General features: G+C 39.0%; 1 protein-coding gene across 1 annotated transcript in view; it reads left to right on the top strand.

The window, feature by feature from the left end:
• ERCC6L2 (ERCC excision repair 6 like 2) overlaps nt 1-12,557 on the top strand; it is a 97,998-nt gene that overhangs the window by 61,087 nt on the left and 24,354 nt on the right. The window contains exons 16-17 of the mRNA XM_018557865.1: nt 3,600-4,563; nt 10,063-10,217. Of these exons, the coding sequence (XP_018413367.1) occupies nt 3,600-4,563; nt 10,063-10,217 (1,119 nt within the window). The remainder of the gene's footprint in view (nt 1-3,599; nt 4,564-10,062; nt 10,218-12,557) is intronic.

Genomic DNA, 12,557 nt, shown 5'->3' with positions numbered 1-12,557 from the left:
TCTATATATATATATATACATACATACACACACAGGGCTTGAAAAATGCTAGGGTGTCTCACCAGTCAGCATGACCGAACTATAGCCTTGCAATCGCGAAAAACGACCACACCGAAAACTGTCCATAAGCGATGCTTTAAACGCTTTTACTGCTCATCAGTTTAGTGTTATCAGTGATTAATGGCCCTAAAATTATTACTCTCACTCCGACATTCGCGGTGATTTGTAACATGTGCGGCACAATAGGCGCAATCGTCGTTTTCGCACATAGGTGCACCCGACGCATGTTTTTTGCATGCGTCTGTGAGGGGCGGGGGACTTTTAAAAAAAATGTATGTAAATGTTTTGGTATACATCTTTAATTGACTTTATTATCACTAATTAGCTGTGTCTATTTATATGATTTTGGTAACATATCTTGTATTTTTTTTTTTTTTACTTTCAATTCATAACAAATAGTACTACATAAATAATGACAGTTATTATTCCAAAAATATCTTAGTGATAGGCAGGGGCATCACTAGGCTGGGTGTCACCCGGGGTGCATTTCATTTTTTTACTTTCAATTTATAACAAATAGTACTACATAAATAATGACAGTTATTATTCCAAAAATATCTTAGTGATAGGCAGGGGCATCACTAGGCCAGGTGTCACCCGGGGTGCATTTCATTGTGTATATCTTTGAAGTCATTATGCACGCACGCATGTAATGACATCACGTGCATTTCACTGCTGGCTGCCATCTTGGTGATGGACGCCGGCAAAAAGAGAAGGGGACGTTCATCTGGCAGGATAAGGTATGCTGCTGGGTCCCCTCCTCTCTTGTGCAGCTGTCAGGCTCTCGGTCCATGACTGAGTGCCTGACTTTTCAGAAGGAGTGACACCAAAATTACTGTCAGTCATTTTGGTGTCAACTGGTGTGAGCTGCACCCCCTGTGACGCCACTGGTGCTACGTATCATTAGATTCCTTTAAATATATTTGTGTACTATAGAAGATGATGCATCCTCTCCCTGTTTATATGTTTGCTAATAATTACATGTGAATGGAATCCCATTAAATAACAGTTTTAAATTCTTGTTTCTGTGCTTGAATCGCCCAGTTTTATTTGCTTTTTTTGCTGTGTGAGTGGGCTCTCATGGTAAATTGGAAAAAAAAAAGTTTGACTCTGTTTTACACATTTTAATTTTTTTGTATGTGCTTTACTGCATGCTGGTGTAAGATTGATGTGATAGTAAAGCAGTTAGCTTTCCCACACTTATTGTTGTACACTGGCTTTTTTCCTTGCTCAAAACCTTGACTTTAGCAGTTTCACAGGGCCTGTTAACTCATATTAACATACTCATGACTCAGTCGTGTTATTCTTTTGTATAAATAACATTATTGCTTTCAAATGCATTTATTATTTTAGCACACAAAAGGTCTACTCCAAAAAATAAAATAAAGGTGAGAATCAAAGAACCTTTGTAACTGGCTGTTGTTCCTAGATTGTAAAGTTTATAATGAGTTTTAGTGATGTAATTCCTCATAGGAGATTACACGCTGTGTTAAACTCACATAAACTTTACTCTGGTGCTGTGCTTGGTACAGTATTCTGCAGGGAATATGTTTTGTATATGTCTCTCATGCTTCCAAAGAATGGTACTTTGTTTTAACCGCTTCAAGAGCTGAGTGACCTGAAGCATATTGCTGCTAGAATGCATTCCCCTTGACTACAAATGCCTCCGTTCCAAGCAGTCACCGAGCTCTTCACTGTTTAAAACATTATAAAACGTGCCTGTTAATTACTTATCAGTATGATGTCTGGCTTCGAAGTCACTGAAGCTTTGGCCCACCCCTGCTGTATGTTTTTCTTACAAATAACTTGATTATGTAGTGTTTTGGCCCTTGCATGTTGTTTAGTTTGAAAAGTCATATAACTTGAAAAGTTGGAAGAGTGCATGCAGAATGAATTATTTCATGCTATAAATCAAACTACTTGCCAGGGAGCTTGATTGGATGAAAAGCTCTTTATGCTCAGAAGCAACAATTTGTATAGCTTTTTGCATATCGGACAGTTTCTGCTTGTATGTAGTTGTTTGTAGGTATATTCATGACATAACATGATACCTATCCATTAAATTCATTAAGACGGAGGTGATGAATTTTGTGTTGCTTCTATAATGCTGATTTTTGTTTTTAATTCGATTTCAAGAAAAAAAGGTAGCATACATATTCCATGGAAGTAAATAGATTTCCTTCTCCGTGATTATTACAGAAATGTCTTTTTGTATCTGTTAATATTGCCTATCTTTCTATTTCTTATTTTTGTAATTAATTGTTGCAGATAGCTATGAACTAGGGATGCACCGATACTAGTATTGGTGCCGATACCGAGTACTCTTACTCGCCCAAATACTCCCGATTCTTAATCCAATACCGGAAATTCCGGTATCAGCAAGCCGAGCTGCAAGTCATTACTGTGGCAACAAAGCTCTGTAAGTATCCAGCCATCATAGTCTTCAGAAAATACAGAGAGAGCCTGTTATAGTTGAGGGATTAGAACCTTCTCTGATGTTTTAGACTGCCTACACTCACTGGCCACTTTATTAGGTAAACCTTGCTGGTACCGGGACCCCCTTTTGCCTTCAGAATTACCTTAGTTCTTCGTGGCACAGATTCAACAAGGTTTTGGAAACATTCCTCAGAGATTTGGTCCGTGTTGATATGACAGCATCACACAGTTGCTGAAGATTTGTCGGCTGCACATCCATGATGTGAATCTCCCGTTCCACCCCATCCCAAAGGTGCTCTATTGGATTGAGATCTGGTGACTGTGGAGGCCGTTGGAGCACAGTGAACTCATTGTCATGTTCAAGGAACCAGTATGAGATGATGTGAGCTTTGTGACCTGGTGTATTATGCTGCTGGAAGTAGCCATCAGAAGATGGGTCTGGCCTATGGCCTAGACACATTTATTTACCTACTTCTAGCTAGATAGCTATCCCTATATGTTTTTGTTAAGAAAATATTTTCTAGTATAAAGCTTTGCAACCTAAAGTTGATCTATGCTTGAAGTTATGATATTGGTCTTGCTGGCATGGGTAAATAAAGAGTTTTTCTGGAGAAAATTCTGCTCCAGTCTTCTTTTAGTGCTGGCGTCCTAGACACTTGGTTATACGATGTCTTCTTTCCATTATAAACTGTGATCCTCCCAGTCAGCAAAGATGTTGTGACTAAGTGCTTAGGTCTTTATATTTCTTTGTACTTACAGTGTTGTGTAATTTACTTCTTGATCTGATAAATTGAAGCCTTAGTACCCCCAGATTCAGACCCAGTAAAGCAGCAACATTTGGCAGTCCCTAGCCTTTCCCAGAGTGTTCACATTCAGCAATGATGCGATGTGGGTGTAATCTGTCTATACTGGTGTAATTGGGTTATTGTGCGTGAACATAGTTACTTTGGCATAGACAGATATAATTCCTCAAATTAATATAAAACATAGTTGTTTTAATGTTGATTAAATCAGAATTTCAGATTTAGATTTGTCAGATAGTTTAATAATTAGTATGAGAACTATACAGTTTTCAGTCATGTGTACGGACTTTGTCCTTGCAGGATGGAAGTATAGAGAATGAAGAGAAGAATCTTAAATCCCATCATCGGTTTCCAAAGGAGGGCTTTGATTTCACTAGTGATAGTGATGATGAAATTAATGATGATTCAAGGAGAAAAAGTAACGCCTCTGCAGGTGCAGACCGTGGTAAACAACTTACATTACAGCAATGCGATTTTTCAAGATTGCTTGAGACAGCACTTGGTGATCAAGACAAGAAGTCTGACCTTTCAGGAAGCCCCTCAAGTGAACATTCTAAAATCAAAAGCAACAATGCTTATACAGCTTGCAAGTTCAAAAAAGGTTTAGAAGTCACTGGAAAAGAAAGAAGAAGCAGTAATTTGGGCTTGAATATATTATCTGATTCTGATGAAGATTCAGACCCAGTGGTAAAAAACAAAGGGCAGATTTCAGAAGCTGTCATGGAGACTAACAGCAGCTCAGATGAAAGTGATAATGTTGTTTTCCCCACCCAAGCCAATAAAAGTAATGTACCCATAAAATCTGCCATGAGGGCAAGAGTTATGCCACAATCTGATGAATCGGTGAGTTCAGATTTTGAATGTAACACTCCAAAAAAGAAAATGAGGAACCTGTCGGACTGTGGCAGTGACTATATTAGTGATGAGTCTGACGACATTGCAATACCATCTATACCTAGCTTTCTAAAACAAAGAAACACTTCATATCCCAGCAAAGGTGATACAGAAAAAAAGAATTCACAGACAATAGATGATTTTTCTTCATCTGAAGATGATGACTTTCATGGCGACAAAATATTTTCTCATCATCCCGAGCAGACAGGCAAAACCACAATATACAAAGATTCAAACTCAAACAGATCAACAACAAAAATGAAGTCTGTAGTTCACAAGAAATACTCCAGAACAAATTTGGACAACAGTGCTACTGATAAAACACTCGTCACTCAGAAGGAAAGTCTGGGGTCTCTGGACAGAATTTTCGGTAAGTGCTTCATGGTCTTGTACATAGCCTATCTGAAAAAAATGATATGTTACACTTCATGGTCTTGTGTATATATACAGGTGAAACTCGAATAATGAGAATATCGTGCAAAGTTCATTTATTTCACTAATGCAACTTAAAAGGTGAAACTAATATATGAGATAGACTCATTACATGCAAAGCAAGATAGTTCAAGCCGTGATTTGTCATAATTGTGATGATTATGGCTTACAGCTCATGAAAACCCCAAGAACCCTAAATCCACAATCTCAGAAAATGAGAATATTACATGCAATCAATAAAACAAGGATTGTACATAGAACAATATCGGACCTCTGAAAAGTACAAGCATGCATATGTACTCAGTACTTGGTTTGGGCCCCTTTTGCAGCAATTACTGCAATTACTTTTGCACGATATTCTAATTATTCGAGTTTCACCTGTATAAGCTGTTTGAAAATACATACTGTACATATTATACATCTTGTTCTTATATAATCTGCCTAAAAATAATCACCTATAATGCTTCATAGTCTTGTGTATATATTATCTACATGGGCATACTAACACACTATACTCCATGGTCATGTGTGTAGGTAGATTATATATAGATCTATATATATTATTTTGCTCCCTGCTTTTATGGCCTGTATATATTACTGTCTGCACAGACTTACCCATTATACTTCATGTTCTTATATATATTAGCTGCAAACACATGATGACACATTATCATTTGTGATCTTATGTATATTACCTGCCTGCACATACATGTTATCCTTCCTGATCTTATGTATATTGGCTACCTGCACATATACATCTTGATATCTCAACGATCCCATGTACAGTATGTTACCTGCCTGCACATAGAGGGTATATTTCATGATTTTTCGCTGAGCTAATCACGGCAGGCTTTGTATGCAGTAAATACAGGCTTTGTATTAAAGAATACAAAGCCTGCCGTGATTGGCTCAGCGCGGTATACTGTATGTAGCCGAAGCTACATACAGTATACCGAAGTATACCCGGCGTATAAGACGACCCCCGATTTTCGGGCGATTTTTTTGGGTCTCAAACCCCGTCTTATACGCCGGCAAATACGGTATATTGCCTGCCTGTACATACATGTTATCCTTCATGATCTTATGTATATTGCCTGCCTCCATGTACACATTATCATTCATGATCTTATGTATATTAGCTGCCTGCACATATACATTATCATTCATGATCTTTTATGTATATTTCCTGCCTGCACATACACATTGTCATTAATGATCTCATGTATATTACCTGCCTACACATAGATGTTATAATTCATGATCTCATGTATACAACCCTCATTCCAAAAAAGCTGGGACGCTGTGTAAAATCTACCTGAAAACAGAATGCAATGATTTGCAAATCTTATAAACCCAGATTTTATTCACAATAGAAAACATATTAAATGTTTAAACTGAGAAAAAGTATAATTTTAAGAGAAAAAAAAGGTAAATTTGAAATTGATGTTAGCAACACGTCTCCAGAAAAAAGTCGGGACAGGGCATCAAAAAGCTGGCAAAGTAAGTGGTACTAACAAGGAAGAGCTTGAAGAACATTTTGGAACTAATTAGTTTAATTGACAACAGCTCAGTAACATGATTGGGTATAAAAAGAGCATCTTGGAGAGTCAGAGTGTCGCAGAAGTAACGATTGGCAGGGGATCACAAATCTGAAAAGCTGAATCTAAAAATTGTCGAATTTCACAATAATGTTCCTCAACGTAAAATTACAAAGATTTGAAATATATTATCATCTATAGTGTATATAATATCACCAAAAGATTCAATGAAAAAAAAAATGTGTCTCGCTGCACTCCTTACTGGCTTGTAGTTTAACCTGTGGAGTCTAGGTGGGTGCTTGTAGTGACCATGGACAGCACCACGAAGTATACACTGAATTCAATGATATTACCAGTTAAGTCATATTTGTCCATTTAATGACAAAACAATGCCATCCAAATGCAAACACTTTCAGGGCCATGCAGGGTGCCCTTCATCAGGCTAAGAGTGATCATTCTTAGCCTGATAAAGGGGACCCTGCGTGGCCTTGAAAGCGCTTGCACTTGGATGGCATTGCCTTGTCTGAGCAAAAGGGACGAGGCCAAAATGCTTTATTGGATCTTCAGGCCCTCAGGCAGCACTGCATTAAAAACCGGCATGATTCTGTGATGGACATCATTGCATGGGCTCAGGAATCACTCTCTGTGAACACAGGTCCATGTGCCATCTAAAAATGCAAGTTGCAAATGCAAAGAGCAAGCCAGTTGCATGCAAAGAGGAAGCCATATCTGAACATGATCCAGAATCGACGACGTCTTCTCTGGGCCAAAGCTCATTTAAAATGGTCTGTCGCAAAGCGGAAAACTGTTCTGTAGTCAGACAAATCAAAATTGTACATTCTTTCTGGCAATCATAGGCGTCCTCCAGACTAAAAAGGAGAGGGACCCTCCTGCTTGTTATCAGTGCTCAGGTAAAAAGCCTGCATATCTGATGGTATGGGGGTTCATTAGTGCATATGGAATGGCCAGCTTGCACATCTGGAAAGGCACCATCAGTGCTGAAAGATATATCCAGGATTTAGAGCAGCATATGCTCCCATCTAGATAATGTCTTTTTCAGGGAAGGCCTTTTATATTTCAGCAGGACAATGCTAAACCGCATACTACATCTTTGATTAGTATATTAGTTGAGTGTAGAGTGTAGCCTGTGTGTTTGTGACCTAATATATTATTTAGGGTGCTTAGGTGGCATAATCTTTTAGCACTAACTTAATAAATTATGTAGTATTTTCTATTAGACCTTGGTAAATTTGAGAGGGCAATTTGCAAAGACCATAGGCTAAACATCTAGTGCATGTAATAGTGTTCTACATGATGGCCACTGTTGTGCACATTATTGTAACCCCTGTGATTGCAGTATATTTTATATATTCAGGATAAGAATTGCCATTTACTCTAGCCCTCACACTGGCCTTTCATTTTTAAGACTCCAAACTACAGCCTGATTTGTGTGATAAACCTGAAACAGTTATTGCCATATTGACCATCATTTTCCTCTCTAATTAGAAATAATATAATGTTTTCTTAAAATGTTCTTAGACGGTACTGTTTGTGTTTTCTTAAGCAGAGCCTCAGGCTAACAGTTATTTGCACAGTTAAGCTGGCCATAGAGTTAAGCTGGTAGATTTTTGTAGGAACGTTCATACGGAAAATCTTATCAGAACATTCAATAATGCCACCAGAGACTTGTAGAATGTCCTTTGAAATTTCTTTAGGTTTTAACATTTGATTTTGGAATGAATAGAGTTTCTCAAATTAAAATCACATTCACTGTTAGAATTTCATTTGTTCGAGAAAAATTTGCCATCTTGCTCCTTTCTAATTTTTTTTTTTTGCCCTACAGTTGAAAACGATCCTCACTTTGACCCCATTACCATTACAAATTTGAATAATCATTCCTAAAACAACTTTTTAAAACTAGATTCTACTGGTGTATGACCAGCTTTACATGCTGTATATGAACTGTTTACCTGTCAAAGGATTTGTAACTCTGTTCAGCTACTCTTCTGATTCAGACAGGCCTGCCACATTGCATAAACGGTTCTTGGCTTAGCTTTGAAACTTCACCTTCTTGCATCCAGCCTGCTCAATTGACAATGAATCAGCATCATCATCTCTTTCTGATAAACAGGGAGGTGACCCAGGAAGCTGTGGAGATTAACCAGTATAAACATGATTGTCACCTAGGCTGTGTGGTAGAAGTCTATCAACACAATCACAAATTCTGTGGACGGAACAGTCAACATACATGTATTTTGCCTGTATATTCCCGGTATTTTTTAAAATAGCGGTCATCAGCGGCTTGTGAGCAGCTGATGACATGATGACAGCTATAAATTTAAACCATCAGCTTATAGTAGAACTGTAAATGCCAGGTCCGTACGGCGTACTAAGCTGGCCAGCTGGAAGCACTTTTGTAGCTCCGTACGACGTACGTCCTTGGCAGCGAAAGGGTTAAAGGAGAACTATGGGGTTAGGGCTTTCCCCATAGTTCTCCTTAGGGTAACGAGAGGACACAAACTAGCGTCCTCCCGTCACACTAAGCTCAGTATACCGCGAGCAGCAGTATACTGAGACGCTTGAACTATGAGGAGTGAAAATCACTCATCTCATAGTTCTCCTTTTAAGTGACCCTGTCGCCACTTAACACATTGCAGGCTGCTAAAATAATTACATTGACACTTATTTGTGTATCACTCGGCTGTAGATCCTCAATTTCATCTCTGAATTGATGCTGGCACTGTCCTTCCTTCTGGAGGGTGGCTACTTTTGTTCCCCATGGTCCTTGTCAGTGCTGCAAAGTAGCTACTGTTCCAAGCTCACTACCGAGATGGACTACAATCTCAATACAAATGAGTAAACTAAACATAAGATTGTAGTCCATCACAAGACGTCAGCACCAATTCAGAGATGATTTGAGGATCTACAGCCGAGTGATACACAAATAAGATACCTTTTTGTTAATAGTTAAGGTACTTGAATGCATTTTTATGATTTACCTCACTGAGTCTAGTGTCACTTTGTAACTAATAACCCGCTCCCCATCCTAACTGCTCCACCTGTCACAGGAGGCTGAACGGGGCGGCCTCTTGTGACAGCTGAAAACTGTCTCTAGAGGGCTTGCTCCTTCCTGTCCCTGGGAGGAGAGAAGCTGTTAGGATGCACTGAATTTTCAGCCACATTTTCGGCCATTATGGTACTATCTGCATTTGCCCATAGTACCTTTTTCCGACTAAATTTTTGTGCATCCCTACATTTTAATGATATGGTCAGCCTGCGTATTAAGTGGGGTAACAGGGTCACTTTAAAGTCCACCTCTGGACACGTCCTTTTTTTTTTTTTAGATTTACCCCATCAGTCACTGCTTCCACAGGGGCCCCCTCCATTTCTCCAGCACTGGTGCGATCCGTCCCAGATGCTGCACTCTCTGCATATAGGGGCAATAGCCCACTATATACTGAGTTTTGGGTCACCGGAAGACACAGTATATGTCCTCCCGTGACCCTGAGGAGAACTTTGGGCCACAAAGGTTGCCCCCATAGTTCTCCTTTGACATGCAATGCTGCCACTACAACAGTTAATGGATTTAATTTTCTGATGCATTTTAACTAAATGGAGCTTGTGGCTAGTGCAACAATAAACCTGGGACACTTGCTTCAATTTTTTCCTTTTTTGGGGGGGCTGGATAAGTGCTATGCCTTTGATGTGTAACTGTAAAATGTAACTTTTACCATTTTCATCTACATTGCACAGCAAATAATGCTAAACATCAGTGGTCTTTAAAGAACTTTTTTCTTTTTCAGTCATTCTACAGAAGCAGCTAATAATGATTTTGTATTTTATTTCCTAATCCTAGTTACTATATGTGTGTAAATATGTCTGAAATTTTTCCATCCTAGATGGTGTGGCTGAAGTTGCTTATATTCATTCAAATCAAAATGTGGTTGGTTCGAGCAAAGCCGAGAATCACATGAGCCGCTCAGCAGTGCGAGATGTATTTGAATTAAAGCAGTTCTCCCAACTCCCTGCCAATATTACTTCCCACCTTCTGGAGGTAAGGAGACTTTTGGTAAAAGGCCTAATGTGTATTTGTTTATGCTATTTGCTAATAGTTGATAATTGAACTAAAAAAATGATGGCTTGTTAGAATGACGCACGAGGGCCTTTTCCAGCTGCCCAGCATCTATTATTGTCCAGTTGGGGAAGATTTCCAATAAACAGATTGTAATTATTGCAGTAATATGAAATATTTGATTAGAATTATCAGTTTTGACTATGCATTTGTTTTACTCAGAGACAGTTTAAGATATTTGATTCTTAGACAGTTATTGTTTTAACTTTTTGGAAGGATGGGACCATTTGTTTGATAACTTTTTTTATAATGTCTAAAATATTTGCATTGCTAATGCTTTTCTAATATTTTACTTGTCTGAACGCTGGCCTATAGGCAGATCTAAAAATCACAAATTAATGCTGCTCTGTAATCATCAATAAATTCTAATTTTTTTAATGCAAGAAGCTGTAAGTACCTCAATTTGAATTTGTATCAGCCTCTTGCAGTCTGCTGTGTATCAGAGGTCAGAGAGATAGTGGAGGAAGCAGCATAAGGAACCAGTCTAGTGTGCTGCAGTGCTAGGAGCATGCTGATATGGAATTGAAAGCAGAGTGACAGAGAGGAGCTCACCACTTTGCTGCTTCTCCTTTTACTATCAGATCACATAGTTAGGAAGGAGACTTTTGAGGGCTTGTTCACACAATTTCTGTTGAGTTGCATTTTTTGCACACTGCCGCACATGTTCTGAACAGGGAACATAGAAAACAAGTGTTTTCCACGTGCCCTGTTCACACCATACATTTGCGGTGGAGTGCTGCTTAATGGACATCCTGAGAGCAAGCCCAAAGTGAAACTGCTAGAAAGACCAAGTCCCTTCCACTGCTAGGCAGGATTGTGATGGGGCAGAGCTGTGTAAATCTAGGGACTGACTGGACAGAAATACTACACTTTTTGGAAGGATAAATAGCTCTCATGTATGTATTTTGTGTGTATTTAGGTGTTTGCCTGGAGTAAAGCAGAACTTAAGACAATTTTGTTAGGTTTGGATAGAGTAATGGAAGGTTATAACTCCTGTCAGCTTTTTTTTGCCAGCAGTGTGCTCTTGAGGAGACTTCCCTTTACTTCCTGTCTGATAGCCACAGCAGAAAGTGAGGGGAAATTTCTCCAGATGAGGGAAATCTCTGGTGGTCAGCGGGTCACCAGAACTAGTGTCTCCATAGGAAGATACTACATCTGTTTCTGTTCTGGTGACTTTTATTTCTACTTTCAGTGATAACGGTCACCAGGACAAATGTAGAAGGTGAATCTGCAATGGGGAAAAAGACAGCAATGTAAACCTGACAGGTATTCTAATCCCTCTCCACTCTATCCAAAACTAATAAGAATGTTTTGGCTTCAGTCGCACTTTAGGCTTTAACTCGGATTGTTATGTTGTGGCTAACTTTGCTAACAAATAGGACAATGCTATTGGAGAGGGCACTGCCAGGAAAAAAGTGGTTGAAGCTGGAGCAGTGGTAAGTATGGGGGGAATGGAAGCAAGCGAGCCTGTGTAGACTCCTCCTTTGTCTACACAAACCAATCGTATCTATCTTTATGGAGCAGGAAGGGATGTCACCTGTATTTGTATTCAAGGAGATGGCATTTGTATTACATCACTTCCTGCATTTAGTGTCACTCTCCAGCTAGAGAAGCTGATGAAGCCGATCTCTGCTTCATCAGCTTCTCTGGGGTCCCTAGGTGACATTAGGGGTCTTCTGTCATGTAAATTGGCTATCCCATAGGGGGCTTCTTAGCCCCCCATGTAATAGCAATAAAGTTGTGTGTAAAAAATAAATTTTAAAGAATCATAAAAAAAAATAAAGAAGCATAAAATAATTAAAAAAGAAAACATTTTTTTAAGTCCTCGCCCCCCACATACACACGCAGATATGCGTCGGGTGCGCCTACGTGCGCAAACGACGAGTGCGCCTATTGTGCCGCACATGTTACATATCGCCGCAAACGGAGTGAGCGCAATAATTTTAGAGCCATTCATCACTGATAACACTAAACTGATGAGCAGTAAAAGCATTTTAATCGTCGCCTATGGGCGTTTTTTGCGATTTTGCGGGCGTACGCAATTTTAAGGCTTGACATGGTTTGGTGTCTATTTACCCGACATGACCCCGACCTTTATGTTTTACTAAAAATATGGGTAAGAATAACTGTTTTATAACATAACGTAGGGAAACTTTTTTTTTTTTTAAACATTTATGGTACTTTTTTCATTATATAGTAAAAAAAAAATAACCCCCCTGGGGGGTCACAAAAGAAAGCTCTATCTGTCCCCAAAATTTTTTA

This window comes from Nanorana parkeri, unplaced genomic scaffold, assembly GCF_000935625.1.
Source record: "Nanorana parkeri isolate BGI_ZX_2015 unplaced genomic scaffold, ASM93562v1 scaffold307, whole genome shotgun sequence".
NCBI classification, from domain to species: Eukaryota; Metazoa; Chordata; class Amphibia; order Anura; family Dicroglossidae; genus Nanorana; species Nanorana parkeri.
Note: the sequence above shows the minus strand (reverse complement) of the source record. Positions and strands in the feature narration are given on the sequence as shown.